General features: G+C 43.6%; 1 protein-coding gene across 1 annotated transcript in view; it reads right to left on the bottom strand.

Moving 5' to 3' along the window:
- Positions 1 to 18,178, bottom strand: part of DTNBP1 (dystrobrevin binding protein 1) — an 85,320-nt gene that overhangs the window by 62,318 nt on the left and 4,824 nt on the right. The window contains exons 3-5 of the mRNA XM_068128296.2: positions 5,559 to 5,621; positions 3,777 to 3,837; positions 1,119 to 1,251 (exon numbers count right to left, since the gene is read on the bottom strand). Of these exons, the coding sequence (XP_067984397.1) occupies positions 1,119 to 1,251; positions 3,777 to 3,837; positions 5,559 to 5,621 (257 nt within the window). The remainder of the gene's footprint in view (positions 1 to 1,118; positions 1,252 to 3,776; positions 3,838 to 5,558; positions 5,622 to 18,178) is intronic.

Here is an 18,178-nt window from a genome sequence, read left to right as displayed (position 1 = left end):
TGGGAAGTGATGTCACTTTGGCAAAGCTTAGTGGCTGTGTTTGTCTAAAGCCGAGTCTGGTGCACGTTGGTGTGTGTGTGTGTGTGTGTGTGTGTGTAAGTGTGTGTGTGTGTGTGTGTGTGTGTGTGTGTGTGTGTGTGTGTGTGTGTGTGTGTGTGTGTGTGCGTGCACCCTCAACAAGCCTTTAACAACAAAAACTAGAGCAAACAAAAACATCACAAATCCCCACGCTTCCCACCTAAAGCAAGGTTGAAAGATGGCAAGAAGTCCCACCAGGAATGAAGGATCCAATATCAAATTTTGAGTTTAAAAAGTGTTCTGTTTTGACCCATGACCTCAAGTCCCAAGCCGATGGCATGAACTGGAGGGGTCAAAAAAAAGAAGAAAAAAACCAAAATAAAAACTTCCATATTTCACGCATCCCCAAAGCTGATTGCATAAAAAAAGTTAATTCAGTAAAATGTTTAATGTCTCTCGCACCTTATTGTCACGTGGTGATCATAACAACCAAGTTTGATGAATTTCTGCACAACCGTTTAGAAGGGGATAGCGTGACAGACGGTCAGAAATACAGATGGATGGACACATGGAGCCGATTACAATATCTCCATGTTGTGTTTTTTTTTTAAGGGTGGGGATGAATGAATGAAAGAATGATCGTTTTAAGGCCATTTTCCCTGCTAGAGTGGGGGTTAGCCTTGCGGGCCCCATGACAATCATGGTTCCCTGTTTTGAGGCAATGTTTTTATGGCCGGATGCCCTTCCTGACGCCAATCCTTGGTCACGCTCTTACGATGCGCAGGGATACTGTGTACCTATTCTAAATCGGGGTACACACCGTGATCATTCATCCCAGCAAGCTGGAACTCAATTTGCCGACCTCGGAAGGATGACAGGCTGAGTCAACCCCCCTGGCATTAATTCAGCGATCGACCGGGATTCGAACCCAGGATCCTCGGATCCCAAGCCGGCACCCTAACCGCTAAACCAACACCAACACCAGGTGGGGATAACAAATTGTATTGTCAGAGCTAAAAGTAACGATGTGAAAAGGTACAATGGAAGCAGAGAGAGAAGCAATACTGGAAGCAAAGAAAGGATGTGAGCTGAGGTTTCACCGAGGGACAAAGCAACAGCGTCCAGTTCGGAAGACAATGTAGGGAGCTGCTGGAGTTCAAGTTTCAGTTGCTTTGACTTGTCCCACTGCTTCTCCACAAACTCCAGCAGTCTCTGGAAGTTTTCATCCACAACCTGGAGTGACATACCCATATCAATGAATCAAATATGTTCATTCAAAGAAGGTGTAAATCAAAACAAAACTAGAGCGAAATTGATGGCACTCCACCACAAATCACCACGCTACCCACCTAAAGCAAAGTGGAAAGATGGCATAAAGTTCCACCAGGAATAAACCAAGATCAAATTTAGAGTTAAAAAAATAATTTCCCCTTGATTTTTATAACCTTGACAAATCCAAAAAAATCCAAAAATCCAAATAAAATCATTACATATTCCATGCTTCCCCCAATGTTGTTTGCATATACTGTTTCGTTTTTAAAATGTTTTAAAATGTGCCCATAATTGCATTTTCTGGTATTTGACCTTTTGACCCTGCTCAGGGGTGGGGCCCGATTTTTTTCTTCTAAAAGTGTGGGGATAACAAATGCTTCACCCAACCTCAAGTTCAGCCTAAGCTAATGGAATCCACAAAGAGTCTGACTTTCAAACCTGATGAACCCTCCACCATCCCTCACTTTAAATGGCATGATAGCCAACTCCTCGGGGCCGAATGTCTCAATCCTGTGTTTTCTTCCAAATGTTGCGTCCCCTGGACTATGTCCTTTTTCACCTAAGAAGGCGAGGAGGTTTCTGGCAACCCTCAACTCTAATTCAGCAACTGGCCCAGACATGTCCAAACTTGCTCTGGCACATCCTCTCTTTGCCTTTTTCGCCCTATCGTTTGCCCTCGGTCATCTTCCATCTGGTTGGAAATTAGCCAACATCACTGCATTACATAAACATGATGCAAAAACTGCACCACTTAACTACAGACCTATTAGCTTACGCCAATTATAAGCAAGGTCATGGAATCAATCATTGCTGTTGACACCAAATCCTTTCTTTTCTCCAGCGGCGTGATCACCGATGACGAGTTCAGATTCAGACCGGTCAGTATAACTAAGATATGATGCTTCAGCTCTCCCAACAATGGATGGAGGTGCTCAACCTCAGACATGAGATCAGGGCCATCTCTCTAGACATACCTCGAGCATTCGCTACAATCTAGCATCCCGCCTTGCTCTCCAAACTCTCTACCTATGGCATCAGAAGCCAACTCCGCTCTTGAGTTACCCTCAACCTCTTGTAGCCAATCCCTTCCTCTGCTCTCGTCGCCAATGTGTGGCCCTCAATGGAATCTTCTCATCTCCTTTCCCTGTCTAGGCTGGAATACCCCAAGGCAGTCTTGGGCCAATCTTACTCCTAATCTTTCTGACTCTCTGGAAAATTCTCTTTATCTCTTTGCTGATGACTCCACCCCCCCCTGCCGTGACATCCCTCATCCTTAAAATGGACAGGCAGCAGCTTCTTCCCTTTCTACGTATCACAATATAATTATGAGCTGGTTAAACACTTGGAATATGTTTCTCAAACCAGGCAAAACTCATACTCGAACTCTGTCTCTCCGAAAAGACCATCTGGCAAAGCCTCCCATCTACTTTATTAACAATCATCTTCATGTGCAGACACTCAAACTTTAGGTCTCACTACAAGCAGTAATCTTTCTTGGGCAAACCACACATCCAATGGCCTACAAAGCCAGCCACCGACTAGGCATGCTCCAGTATGTAAAGTCTTTCCTTGGCTTTTTCAATCACCTCCCACGAATCTGAACTTTTACATACCAATAAAGCCTTTCATCTGTTGCTAAGCGCCCCTTACTCCAGATTTCTACAGGGTGCACATGGTCTGTCAGTAACCCCTATCTAGTACAATTCCCCAGACAACAGCTTCGTCAATCTCATTTTTCCCTCCAGGGCTTCAATACAGCTGTTCACCACGATTTCAGGTCATTCCCCATCCAAAACCATGATCTTTTCTACCCCCAATTAACCCTCCCCAATCCTTTTCCAGATTTCCAGCTTTTCCTTCCACTTCTGTGATCGAGAGTTTGCAGCTGGGTCCAACTTGGTCACCCCTGCTCTCTTTCTTTCCCACATCCCTCATTTGTCAAAGTCTCCCTCTATTTTGTCCCTCCAGCCTGCTGTTGGTGTGCCCCCTCTCTCCCCTATATTTCTATGTTATTTTCATTCTGTTACATCCTGATCTGCTCTGTCTCCTCCACAAGCCTAGACCCTGTATACATAAACACAGAACATGCATCCAAGTGGTCAATCATGGGCAAGGGTCTATTTATTTTTCTTTTGTTTTCTTTCTTTGCTCTGTGCAGCTCGATAAGATCTCAAGCATTTGAGAATAAACCCACTCCCCAGCGAGAGCAAGCTGTCTGCCTGCTTCCTCGCATTTGCTACACTTTATCTTCCCATTCTTGTCAAGTTTATCAATTAAAGAGTTTGAACAGTCTCCCTGAATCTTCTTACACGCTGAGCTTTTACCAGTCCATTAAATCTCCTCCCACGACTATGCACTCACACTTCCTTTATTTGCCATTTTACTGCCGCACTCACGCATGATCACAATGACTTTACCCAAACAAGCAATGTGTCCAGCATGCAGAATTAAGCCTTTGCTTTAGAGAACTAACAAAAGGCTCTCACTTCTCCGAAATGGGCACAGGCGTCTGTCTGTCTCTGCAGCTCTGCCCATGACTTCTCATACCTGCACACATTACATGGAGGTAAGAGCAGTTGTTCAAAACACATCTGCAAAGTGTACATTTGGTCCACTACACATGCATCACACCTCTGCCTCCGAGAACTTGCATAACATTATGAAAATTATAAATATATGTCAAAGGGCAAAATCCTTACACCCAAACATGTGGGATTCAACCGATTGGTGCAGAATATAAATATGTATCATAATATCAGTTCTCAAGAATATGTAATACGGTTTAAATATCAGTATTGTTAATTGGGGTTTCATCAAAATATAATGCCAAATGACTGCAATTTTGCACTTTCTGACAGTCATGAAAAATACGAGGATCGGGAAGGTAACATTCATTTGTTTATTAATTATACGTCATTACATCGTTTATCCAACCATCTGGTGTTATTTTGTTTGGAAATTAACTGGAATAGTTTGAGAGAATTTTCAGCAAATGCCATGCATGTGAAAGGTTAAATAAACTACTAGCAAAAAACCCGTCAAATATGACGGGTTGGAACAGTTTATTCAACGGTGCAGCCTCGTGAGCGTGCCAAAGTATGAAGCCTCAGCCTAGCGTTTGGTGTGCTTATATCTTTATTTATTAGATAGCATACGGACGTAAATGAACATTCGCTTTACTCTGCACGCGTTGCACATCACGTGCAGCGAATTTCACCTCCATATGCCTTGTATTTATTGTTATTTTAAAAAACATTTCTGTACACCACCCTTGAGGCTCGGTTTGCAAGCCACCATCTACAATTCCAGTAAAAGAGACATAATTACTATTTTATGGAAAATGTTGGGGGGCAGTTCTCTGCTACAACCCTACAGTGTCCGCATTGTCCAAAACCCCAACGTCTCTTCAGATGATACTGCAAAAATCCCAAGACAAGGTGGGCAGACAGGACTGATCTCAGATCATCTATAAACATCCCCTGTAGCGACTGCACCGCCCATGGTGTTGGTCAAAAGGGGAAACGGTTGGTCACCAGACTGGCTGAATACCAACGTGCAGAAGTGAGAAATGGCTAATCCTCCGCCATCTCCACACACAACTACACCCTTCACCATGCCTTTGCATGGGGAAAAGCCACAGTCCTGGAGATAGATCACTCCAAGGCAAGCCACAAGATTATTGAGGCTTGGTGGTCGGATGATGATAAACAGGCATGTTTACCTTAATCCAGCTTACCAAACCCTACACAGACATCTATGCAAACATTGCAGGCCAACAAAAAAACCCAGCCACGGGTGGACCCAGCCCAATCCAGAATCCAACACAGAGATAGGTTTTGGTTCCCTCCTCTTTTCAACTCCAACATTCAAACTACAACATATTGACTGTAAACCGTTTCTTAATTACGGCCTCCGAGGATGGAAGCTAGATTGCTCCTGAAACTTCAGGCCCAATAAAGGATTCTCTTTTAATGCTCAGTGTGCCTTCTTTCTGAGATAATACACACACACACACACACACACACACACACACACACACACACACACACACACACACACACACACACACACACACACACACACACACACACACACACAATGGGGGTTGAAGCAGAATTCAAGTAGACAGTGTCCCGAAACCCCTCAAGCCATGGTGTCAAATCAGAGGCCAGACCATTTGATTTCCACATTATGGGATGCTGGAATAATGACACGTTGTGGATGTGTATGCAGCGACAGGAAAACCATTGGATCTCAGACAGCCTCACCTGTGCAGAATTCCAGCTCCGGCACTACAAGTCGATCCTGCACCAGCCTCGCGGGGTGGTTGTCTGCAGTGGCATGTGCATGCACGCACACAGGCACACACACAAATCACCAAAATAAAAACGAACTATAAGGTATAAATTCTTCAATTGGCTTACACTACTGCATTAGCCTTGCTTCAGAGCTTCCAGGAAGTCATGAAGACAAAGGACATATGAATGCGATAACTTGAAAGAAAAAAAGAAGTAAACTAGAATGACACTCGGTAGAGCGAATACCTCCGTCAAGCTGAACAGTTTATGTTTTCTATCCCACTGATCTGGATTTGGACCTGATCCAAAATCTAACCAACTCATCCACCTAGTTTTGTCATAATTTGTCCACAACGTTTTGAAAAATCATGCTACATATAATTTTTGGCCCCATCACTCAATGGTGAAGAATCACTTGGAAAAATTAAAAAAAAATTGCATATCCGGATCTGGATTTTCACCAAAATCTAATTATTTAGTCCTTGTTACACACCCGACTTGTCCACCAAATATATTCCGAATCCGTCCACAACGTTTTGAGATATCCTATTTACAGACAAACAAACAGACAGGGGTGAAAACACAACCTCTACCAACATTCGGTGGCAAAAGGATTTTGTTCAACTGCAAAAAATTTAAACCTGGACTCGATAGAAATGGAGATCATTCACTGGTGCTACTTTACTGCACATTTGAATAAGCAGGTAAACTACATGACGACTAATGTTTCTCCAGTTTTGCAATGCAAAGTACACATCGTTTGTGAAGCCGGTTACAGGTTCCTTCGTAACCAGACGCCATATTTTCTGCTCTGAGAGGCCGTCTTCTAAAGCTGAGGATACTGTCAGAAAGTGTCTCATTTAACGGTTTTTGTCACTGGCTGGTGCAATGTACTTGAGAGGCTTGTTGAATGAAAGAGTTTTTATGTTGGCTTTGTGCATCCTTGTCCGAGTCTGTTGCTTGGTTTCCTCCCCTTCCCCCACTTGTTGACCCGCTGCCCCCACTGTCAGTGTGTTGGCTTTACGCCTTCAGTTTCTTGTTCTTCCATGAACCTCAAGGAGATATAAAATTCACCATGCCTGACTCCTCAAGGAGTAAGGAGATATTTTTTAAAAAACAACACACTTTGTATTATATTTTGCTGAAAGATGAGTTCTACTTATAAACCAGCATTTTGTATTGCAGCTCGGAGATTACAGCAATTCAAAAGGAGGTTGGTTACATATCTATCTATAATTCCAGCAATCTCTGTGTGTGTGTGTGTGTGTGTGTGTCTGTGTGTCTGTGTGTCTGTGTGTGTGTTTGTTTGTTTGTCTGTGACCGCTGTTTCTCGACAACCACGGGTCCGATATACTTGAAACTTGCCAGGTATATTGCTGGGGACCCGAGGATGTGCCTTTTCAAGGTTTCATATTAATCGGAGAAGTAGTTACCGAACTATGTCCAAAAAACGATTCAACCAATCAGAGAGCAGCGAGCTATCACGTGTGCTGAACGTGGTGAACAGACTCTGCCTCGGACGGCACATTTGAGAGCGTATTCATTTATTTCACGTTGGAAAACTATGTTGCCGTTAAACTATGTTTTAAAACTAATTAAAACTAATTTGCGATTCATCGTAACTGCGATTTGCGACCTTCCGGACAGTGAAGACTGCACTTCCGGCAGCCAATCACAGAACGCGTTATTGCGTAGGCGTGGCCGATGTGAGAGCGAGCCGAGCCGAGCGCGTGCGCCATTACGGTTCGTAATTCGATTTCTTCCGGAGAAAATAATAATTTCTCGATTTCTTATGCGCATTATTTCTCCCAATTCAGTCAGAGCGAAGGGCGGAAGCGAAGAGCGTTGTTTTTTTTGTTTACGGGCGTACGGGCGGGGTAGAGCGTACGGGTAGCGTTTTTTTTTTTTTTTGGCAAGGAACGGGCACCCACGTACGGGCATGCCCTAGTCTATCTATAATTCCAGTAATCTCTGTGTGTCTGTGTGTCTGTGTGTTTGTGTGTTTGTGTGTTTGTGTGTTTGTCTGTGACCGCTGTTTCTCGACAACCACGGGTCCGATATACTTTAAACTTGCCAGGTATATTGCTGGGGACCCGAGGATGTGCCTTTTCAAGGTTTCATATTAATCGGACAAGTAGTTACCGAGCTATGGCGATTTCTTTACCAAACTCCGCAAGCCGTTCGCTTTGGACCAAACCATTTCATGTAAATAGAGGGGGGGGGGGTTCTGTGGTCGTTGCGAATGGACCAAACCATTCATGTAAATAGAGGGGGGGGGGTTCTGTGGTCGTTACTGCCACGTGGTTTCAAAGTTTTTTTTTTGTTGTTGTTTGCACGCATGTTTTTTTGCACCCACGTACGGGCACGCCCTAGGATGTTTACACACACACACCCCTACACAAATTTTTTTTTTTTTTTTTTTGGCAAGGAACGGGCACCCACGTACGGGCACGTCCTAGCTATGGCGTAGTTAAGTAGTTACCGAGCTATGGCGATTTCTTTACCAAACTCCGCAAGCCGTTCGCTTTGGACCAAACCATTTCATGTAAATAGAGGGGGGGGATTGTCACCGTACTCGCAAGCAGTTCGCTTTGGACCAAACCATTTCATGTAAATAGAGGGGGGGGGGGGGTTGTCACCGTACTCGCAAGCCGTTCGCTTTGGACCAAACCATTTCATGTAAATAGAGGGGGGGGGATTGTCACAGTACTCGCAAGCCGTTCGCTTTGGCTTTGCGAATGGACCAAACCATTTCATGTAAATAGAGGGGGGGGATATAATTTTAGATATATATATAGTACGGGCACGCGGGCCGCACCAAGGAACGGGCACCCACGTACGGGCACGTCCTAGTCTATCTATAATTCCAGTAATCTCTGTGTGTCTGTGTGTCTGTGTGTTTGTGTGTTTGTGTGTTTGTGTGTTTGTGTGTTTGTCTGTGACCGCTGTTTCTCGACAACCACGGGTCCGATATACTTTAAACTTGCCAGGTATATTGCTGGGGACCCGAGGATGTGCCTTTTCAAGGTTTCATATTAATCGGACAAGTAGTTACCGAGCTATGGCGATTTCTTTACCAAACTCCGCAAGCCGTTCGCTTTGGACCAAACCATTTCATGTAAATAGAGGGGGGGGTTCTGTGGTCGTTGCGAATGGACCAAACCATTCATGTAAATAGAGGGGGGGGGGGGGTTCTGTGGTCGTTACTGCCACATGGTTTCAAAGTTTTTTTTTGTTGTTGTTGTTTGCACGCATGTTTTTTTGCACCCACGTACGGGCACGCCCTAGGATGTTTACACACACACACCCCTACACAAATTTTTTTTTTTTTTTTTTTTGGCAAGGAACGGGCACCCACGTACGGGCACGTCCTCGCTATGGCGTAGTTAAGTAGTTACCGAGCTATGGCGATTTCTTTACCAAACTCCGCAAGCCGTTCGCTTTGGACCAAACCATTTCATGTAAATAGAGGGGGGGGATTGTCACCGTACTCGCAAGCCGTTCGCTTTGGACCAAACCATTTCATGTAAATAGAGGGGGGGGGGATTGTCACCGTACTCGCAAGCCGTTCGCTTTGGACCAAACCATTTCATGTAAATAGAGGGGAGGGATTGTCACCGTACTCGCAAGCCGTTCAATTTGGCTTTGCGAATGGACCAAACCATTTCATGTAAATAGAGGGGGGGGATATAATTTTAGATATATATATATAGTACGGGCACGCGGGCCGCACCAAGGAACGGGCACCCACGTACGGGCACGTCCTAGTATATATAATATACACATACATATATAATATACATACATACATAATATACATACAGTCACGTGAAAAAGTAAGGACACCCCCATGTAAAGTTTTGACTTTTTCAACATATTTCAACATACAGCTATTTGATCTTCATTTCAACAATATTGATAGATAAAGGTGATATAATATAACAAATATCATGAAACATTTACATTTTGTCGTCCATTGTATAATTTAAATAAACATAAATGCAAATTTCGCATGTGGAAAAAGTAAGTACACCCTTGGCTCTAATAGATGGTATTGCCCCCTTTGGCAGAAACAACCTCAAGTAGGCGTTTCTTATAACTGTCTACCAGTCTCTGACATCGACTGGGAGAAATTTTTGCCCACTCCTCCATGCAGAATTCTTTCAGCTGTGCGATGTTTGAGGGGATTCTTGCATGCACAGCTCGTTTCAAATCCCCCCACAACATCTCGATGGGATTTAGATCCAGGCTTTGACTTGGCCATTCCAGAACCCTCTATTTCTTTCTTTTCAGCCATTCCTTGGTGGATTTACTGGTATGTTTAGGGTGATTGTCATGTTGCAAGGTCCACCTTCGGTTGAGCTTCAACTTTCCGACAGGTGGCCTCACATTATCCTCAAGCACCCTCTGATACAATGAAGAATTCATAGTGGATTCTATGATGGTGAGCTGCCCAGGCCCTGATGCAGCAAAGCTGCCCCAAACCATAATATTTCCACCACCATGCTTTGCAGTTGGTATCAGGTTCTTGTGGTCAAATGCTGTCTTTGGTTTTCGCAAAACATGTCTTCTGTTACTGTGGCCAAATAGCTCTACCTTTGACTCATCTGTCCTGAGCACATTGTTCCAGAAGTGCTGGTCTTTGCCTAGGTGTTCATTGGCAAACTTTAGTCTTGCCCTGATGCTCTTTCTGGACAGCAAAGGTTTCCTCCTGGCACACCTCCCATGTAGATCAAATTTGTGCAGCCTCTTTCTAATGGTAGATTTGTGCACTTTGACATCAACAGTGGGAAGAGCTACCTGTCGGTCCCGTGATGACATTCTGGGGTTCTTAGAGACTTCTTTCAGCATCTTGCGGTCTGCTCCCAGGCTGAACTTGCTGGGGCGGCCTGGCCTGAACAAGTTGGCAGTTGTTTGGAATCTTCTCCACTTGTAGATGATCTTCCGGACAGTCGAATGATTGATTTCAAATTGTTTGGAGATCTTTTTAAATCCCTTCCCAGACTCGTAGGCATCTATAACCTTCTTCCTGAAGGCCTCAGAGAGCTCTTTTGATCTAGGCATGGTGACGCCACACACTTCAACAACAAAGAGCAAACCAAACTAAATGTCTGAGGTTTAAATAAGACAGGTTCCTCCAAGATCCTCTCTAACGATGTTCTAATCATTTGCACCTGTGCTGGTGCACCTGATTCTAATTTTAGGTATTTGAAGTAGTGATAAATGTCGGGGTGTACTTAGTTTTTCCACATGCGAAATTTGCATTTATGTTAATTTAAATTATACAATGGACTATAAAATGTAAATGTTTCATGATATTTGTTATGTTATATCACCTTTATCTATCAATATTGTTGAAATGAAGATCAAATAGCTCTATGTTGAAATATGTTGAAAAAGTCAAAACTTTACATGGGGTGTACTTACTTTTTCACGTGACTGTACATACAGTGCATTCAGAAAGTATTCAGACCCCTTCACTTTTTTCACATTTTGTTTTGTTGCAGCCTCATGCTGAAATCGTTTAAATTCATTTTTTTCCCTCATCAATCTACATTCAATACCCCATAATGACAAAGAGAAAACAGGATTTTAGAAAGTTTTGCAAATTTATTAATAAGAAAAAACTGAAATATCACATTGACAAAAGTATTCATACCCTTTGCTATGACACTTGAAATTTAGCTCAGGTGCCTCCCATTTCTCTTGATCATCTTTGAGATGTTTCTACACCTTGATTAGAGTCCACCTGTGGTAAATTCAATTGATTGGACATGATTTGGAAAGGCACACACCTGTCTGTATAAGGACTCACAGCTGACAATGCATATCCGAGCAAAAACCAAGCCATGAGGTCGAAGGAACTGCCTGCAGAGCTCAGAGACAGGATTGTGTCGAGGCACAGATCTGGGGAAGCCCACAAAACAAATTCTGCTGCATTGAAGGTTCCCTAGAGCACAATGACCTCCATAATTCTTAAATGGAAGAAGTTTGGTACAACCAGGACTCTTCCTAGAGCTGGCCAAACCTGGCCTGGCCAAACTGAGCAATCGGGGGAAAGGGGCCTTGGTAATAGAGGTGAGCAAGAACCCGATGGTCACTCTGGCTGAGCTCCAGAGATCCTGTGTGGAGATGGGAGAAACTTCCAGAAGGCCAACCATCACTGCAACACTCCACCACCGATCTGGGCTTTATGGCAGAGTGGCCATAGTCAGTCAGGTTCACTATGTTTTTTCGTTCAAAATTTTGGTAGATAAGCAAAACTATACATTTTTGGAATATTCAGAGCATGAGGAATCCAAAAATTAATGTTTACATTTGCGTAGACACCTTTGCGAAAATGACACTCAGGACAGTGATGAAGATAGTCAGGTTCACTATGTTAACAAATATAATTTCTTTCAAAATTTTGGGATTAGCAAACTTGTACATTTTTGGAATCTTCAGAGCATGGAGAATCTGAAAATCAATGTTGGCATTTGCACAGACACCTGCATGGCCGCCATTTTTGACTTAATTAAATATGCTAATCCTATGTTTTCTGGGTCAAGGAATCCAATAAAGGCCTCAAAATAGTGCTCAGGATTATAGAAAAGCAACAAACAAAGGTAATTGAAAACCATTGTCTTTATATTTGTGATACTAGGGCATGCCCGTACGTGGGTGCCCGTTCCTTGCCAAAAAAAAAAAAAAACGCTACCCGTACGCTCTACCCCGCCCGTACGCCCGTACGCCCGTAAACAAAAAAAACAACGCTCTTCGCTTCCGCCCTTCGCTCTGACTGAATTGGGAGAAATAATGCGCATAAGAAATCGAGAAATTATTATTTTCTCCGGAAGAAATCGAATTACCAACCGTAATGGCGCACGCGCTCGGCTCGGCTCGCTCTCACATCGGCCACGCCTACGCAATAACGCGTTCTGTGATTGGCTGCCGGAAGTGCAGTCTTCACTGTCCGGAAGGTCGCAAATCGCAGTTACGATGAATCGCAAATTAGTTTTAATTAGTTTTAAAACATAGTTTAACGGCAACATAGTTTTCCAACGTGAAATAAATGAATACGCTCTCAAATGTGCCGTCCGAGGCAGAGTCTGTTCGCCACGTTCGGCACACGTGATAGCTCGCTGCTCTCTGATTGGTTGAATCGTTTTTTGGACATAGTTCGGTAACTACTTCTCCGATTAATATGAAACCTTGAAAAGGCACATCCTCGGGTCCCCAGCAATATACCTGTCAAGTTTCAAGTATATCGGACCCGTGGTTGTCGAGAAACAGCGGTCACAGACAAACAAACAAACACACACACACACACACACACACACACACACACACACACACACACACACACACACACACACACACACACACACACACACACACACACACACAGAGATTGCTGGAATTATAGATAGACTAGGGCATGCCCGTACTATATATAAGCTAGGACGTGCCCGTACGTGGGTGCCCGTTCCTTGCCAAAAAAAAAAAAAAAAAAAAAATTGTGTAGGGGTGTGTGTGTGTAAACATCCTAGGGCGTGCCCGTACGTGGGTGCAAAAAAACATGCGTGCAAACAACAACAACAAAAAAAAACTTTGAAACCACGTGGCAGTAACGACCACAGAACCCCCCCCCCCCTCTATTTACATGAATGGTTTGGTCCATTCGCAACGACCACAGAACCCCCCCCTCTATTTACATGCAATGGTTTGGTCCATTCGCAACGCCAAAGCGAACGGCGAACGGCTAAATCGCCATAGCTCGGTAAGTACTTGTCCGATTAATTTCAAACCTTGAAAAGGCACATCCTCGGGTCCCCAGCAATATACCTGGCAAGTTTAAAGTATATCGGACCCGTGGTTGTCGAGAAACAGCGGTCACAGACAAACATACAAACACACATACACACATACACACATACACACATACACACATACACACAGAGATTAATGGAATTATAGATAGACTAGGGCATGCCCGTACTATATATAAGCTAGGACGTGCCCGTACGTGGGTGCCCGTTCCTTGCCAAAAAAAAAAAAAAAAAAAAAATTTGTGTAGGGGTGTGTGTGTGTAAACATCCTAGGGCGTGCCCGTACGTGGGTGCAAAAAAACATGCGTGCAAACAACAACAACAAAAAAAAACTTTGAAACCACGTGGCAGTAACGACCACAGAACCCCCCCCCCCCCCCCTCTATTTACATGAATGGTTTGGTCCATTCGCAACGACCACAGAACCCCCCCCTCTATTTACATGCAATGGTTTGGTCCATTCGCAACGCCAAAGCGAACGGCGAACGGCTAAATCGCCATAGCTCGGTAAGTACTTGTCCGATTAATTTCAAACCTTGAAAAGGCACATCCTCGGGTCCCCAGCAATATACCTGGCAAGTTTAAAGTATATCGGACCCGTGGTTGTCGAGAAACAGCGGTCACAGACAAACATACAAACACACATACACACATACACACATACACACAGAGATTAATGGAATTATAGATAGATAACTGTATTACATAATACATGATATTGCAAGTCCTTTGAAGTTATAGGTTGTTATAGGAAGTTATAGGTAGTATCAGATTGAACTATAAGTCCTATACACAGGATCTACGAGGTCTATACCGTTCAGGAATATGCTTTTACAGATCTTCATCACTGTCCTGAGTGTCATTTTCGCAAAGGTGTCTACGCAAATGTAAACATTAATTTTTGGATTCCTTATGCTCTGAATATTCCAAAAATGTATAGTTTTGCTAATCTACCCAAATTTTGAACGAAAAAACATAGTGAACCTGACTAAGGTTTGCTAATCCCAAAATTTTGAAAGAAATTATATTTGTTAACATAGTGAACCTGACTATCTTCATCACTGTCCTGAGTGTCATTTTCGCAAAGTGTCTACGCAAATGTAAACATTAATTTTTGGATTCCTCATGCTCTGAATATTCCAAAAATGTATAGTTTTGCTAATCTACCAAAATTTTGAACGAAATTATATTTGTTAACATAGTGAACCTGACTATGAAGCCGCTGGCCTGCGTTGGGTGCTTTGGAGCTTGGTGCACGGACCTCGTGGGCGGTGAGAGGATCGGAGCTCGGAGCAAGACCTCGTGGTGTGCGGTCGGGCCGAGCGGGCTGGTGTTGGACAGCAGCAGAAGAAGACGACAAAGACAGATAAGCCGAGCTCCGCGTATACATTTAACATAACGTGTTCTTTTTATTAATCACATCCCCTGTTCCTGTTTGAAATCTGTTGTGCGTGGGATCCCAATTTAGTTACCTTAGGTTTATCGTCACATTTTCCTGTCCCTGCCTGTTTTGGAATAAACCCTTGTATTATTTTGTATCCCCATTCAAACCTGTGCCGCTTGAGTTAATTTCCTTCCAGGACCGGAGCTACGCCGGCGTGCTGCAGTTAAGTGCTTTCGCCGCAGCCTCCATGTTCCTTCTTCCTCCCGTGCGGCCATAGCCGAATCTGTGTTTGGGTAGTTGCCTCCAATAAGACCGTTTAGGCTATCCGCGACTCTGATGCTAATCGGAGTTGCACGACAATATTTTGGATTTGACCCTCGGTTTATGCTACAGTGGTGAGGGCGTCACAGGGGTCAAAACGGGGAAAAAATTTTAACCCAAAATTTGATATTGGGTCATTCCTGGTAGAACTTTATGCCATCTTTCAACTTTGCTTTTGGTGTGAAGCACAGGGATTTGCAATGAATGGCATGAGATTGTCTTCACTCTAGTTTAAAGGTTATTTTTGTTCAAAGTAGTTCCACAAGCTTTGGGTTTTATAGCACAGCGTTAATATGAGGGTTGAGCTCCCCGGTCGGTGAATGGCTTTGGACATTTTGGCTAAGCTGGGAGAATGCAGTTTGGCAAGCAAGGAAAAACTTTACCAAATTACACTATCTCCAAAATGTCAATAAAAATTAGCGAGTTAACTGTCATATCCTGCTGCTGGATAAAACTGCTGGATCGCTATGGTAAGGATTCTACAGACAAATCAGCCCATTTTATCTCAAGGTCCTGCTGGGTTTATAAATCGCACAAGATTGAATGGGTAATCACATAATAATAAATTATCCTGAGTCATGCGGAATATTATAACCCAAGTCCTATGAAAACTCAGAGCATTACACAGGTATCACAAAACGTATACTCACATGCAGGGCAGACATAATTCTGCCGTGTACTATTTTATCATTAATTACAAGGACATTAGTAAATGATGGATCATGTACACATACAGGATGTGGGATTTTTATCCGGGTTCCCAGCCTCGTGAGTCAGGGGTAGTTATGGGAATACTAAACAGGGAACTCAGAGTTACGCAACTTTTAGGATTGTCTTTGCTGAACATACAAGCCCAATGTTTCTCTCAAAGTAGCTTCATGCAGCAACATGTTGGTTAAACTCGCAGCTCCACATTTCTCAAGGAAACTCGTACATGGCCAAAACAAACGGAAAAAAAAAAAAAAAAGACAAGACAAGGTTTGCATTTGTTATCCTAGAGGTTGCAAATCCAACCGCTGTCACATTGAGATCCCACTCAGATTGCAAGTAAGCAGGATTGTTCTCAGAGTAAAATGCCTCTCTCAATGTACACAGATCAAGCACAATACAAATTCTCAAAAAGGATTGTTCACAGGCTGTTTATTATATCTATCTATAATTCCACTAATCTCTGTGTGTGTGTGTGTGTGTGTGTTTGTCTGTGACCGCTGTTTCTCGACAACCACGGGTCCGATATACTTGCAACTTGCCAGGTATATTGCTGGGGACCCGAGGATGTGCCTTTTCAAGGTTTGAAATTAATCGGACAAGTAGTTACCGAGCTATGTCCAAAAAACGATTCAACCAATCAGAGAGCAGCGAGCTATCACGTGTGCCGAACGTGGCGAACAGACTCTGCCTCGGACGGCACATTTGAGAGCGTATTCATTTATTTCACGTTGGCAAACTATGTTGGCGTTAAACTATGTTTTAAAACTAATTAAAACTAATTTGCGATTCTTTCGCTTTCCTGCCCGTTTGTGCACGCTATGGCGATTTCTTTACCAAACTCCGCAAGCCGTTCGCTTTGGACCAAACCATTTCATGTAAATAGAGGGGGGGGATTGTCACCGTACTCGCAAGCCGTTCGCTTTGGACCAAACCATTTCATGTAAATAGAGGGGGGGGGGTTGTCACCGTACTCGCAAGCCGTTCGCTTTGGACCAAACCATTTCATGTAAATAGAGGGGGGGGATTGTCACCGTACTCGCAAGCCGTTCGCTTTGGACCAAACCATTTCATGTAAATAGAGGGGGGGGATATAATTTTAGATATATATATAGTACGGGCATGCCCTAGTCTATCTATAATTCCACTAATCTCTGTGTGTGTGTGTGTGTGTGTATGTGTGTATGTCTGTGTGTGTGTTTGTTTGTCTGTGACCGCTGTTTCTCGACAACCACGGGTCCGATATACTTGCAACTTGCCAGGTATATTGCTGGGGACCCGAGGATGTGCCTTTTCAAGGTTTGAAATTAATCGGACAAGTAGTTACCGAGCTATGTCCAAAAAACGATTCAACCAATCAGAGAGCAGCGAGCTATCACGTGTGCCGAACGTGGCGAACAGACTCTGCCTCGGACGGCACATTTGAGAGCGTATTCATTTATTTCACGTTGGCAAACTATGTTGGCGTTAAACTATGTTTTAAAACTAATTAAAACTAATTTGCGATTCATCGTAACTGCGATTTGCGACCTTCCGGACAGTGAAGACTTCACTTCCGGCAGCCAATCACAGAACGCGTTGTTGCGAGCCGAGCCGAGCGCGTGCGCCATTACGGTTCGTAATTCGATTTCTTCCGGAGAAAATAATAATTTCTCGATTTCTTATGCGCATTATTTCTCCCAGAGCGAAGGGCGGAAGCGAAGAGCGTTGTTTTTTTTTGTTTACGGGCGTACGGGCGGGGTAGAGCGTACGGGTAGCGTTTTTTTTTTTTTTTGGCAAGGAACGGGCACCCACGTACGGGCATGCCCTAGTCTATCTATAATTCCAGCAATCTCTGTGTGTGTGTGTGTGTGTCTGTATGCGACCGCTGTTTCTCGACAACTACCGGTCCGATATACTTGAAACTTGCCAGGTATATTGCTGGGGACCCGAGGATGTGCCTTTTCAAGGTTTGAAATTAATCGGAGAAGTAGTTACCGAGCTATGTCCAAAAAACGATTCAACCAATCAGAGAGCAGCGAGCTATCACGTGTGCCGAACGTGGCGAACAGACTCTGCCTCGGACGGCACATTTAAGAGCGTATTCATTTATTTCCCGTCGGCAAACTATGTTGGCGCTATGTTGGCGTTAAACTATGTTTTAAAACTAATTAAAACTAATTTGCGATTCTTTCGCTTTGCGATGCGATTTGTGATTGCGTTAAACTCGCTCGGGCGTTAAACTATGTTTTAAAACTAATTAAAACTAATTTGCGATTCTTTCGCTTTCCTGCGCGTTTGTGCACGATATGGCGATTTCTTTACCAAACTCCGCAAGCCGTTAGCTTTGGACCAAACCATTTCATGTAAATAGAGGGGGGGGGGAT

This window comes from Myxine glutinosa, chromosome 9 (assembly GCF_964187855.1).
Source record: "Myxine glutinosa chromosome 9, kmMyxGlut1.1, whole genome shotgun sequence".
NCBI lineage: Eukaryota > Metazoa > Chordata > Myxini > Myxiniformes > Myxinidae > Myxine > Myxine glutinosa.
The sequence above is the reverse complement of the archived record's forward strand: the minus strand, read 5'-3'. Positions and strand labels throughout refer to the sequence as shown.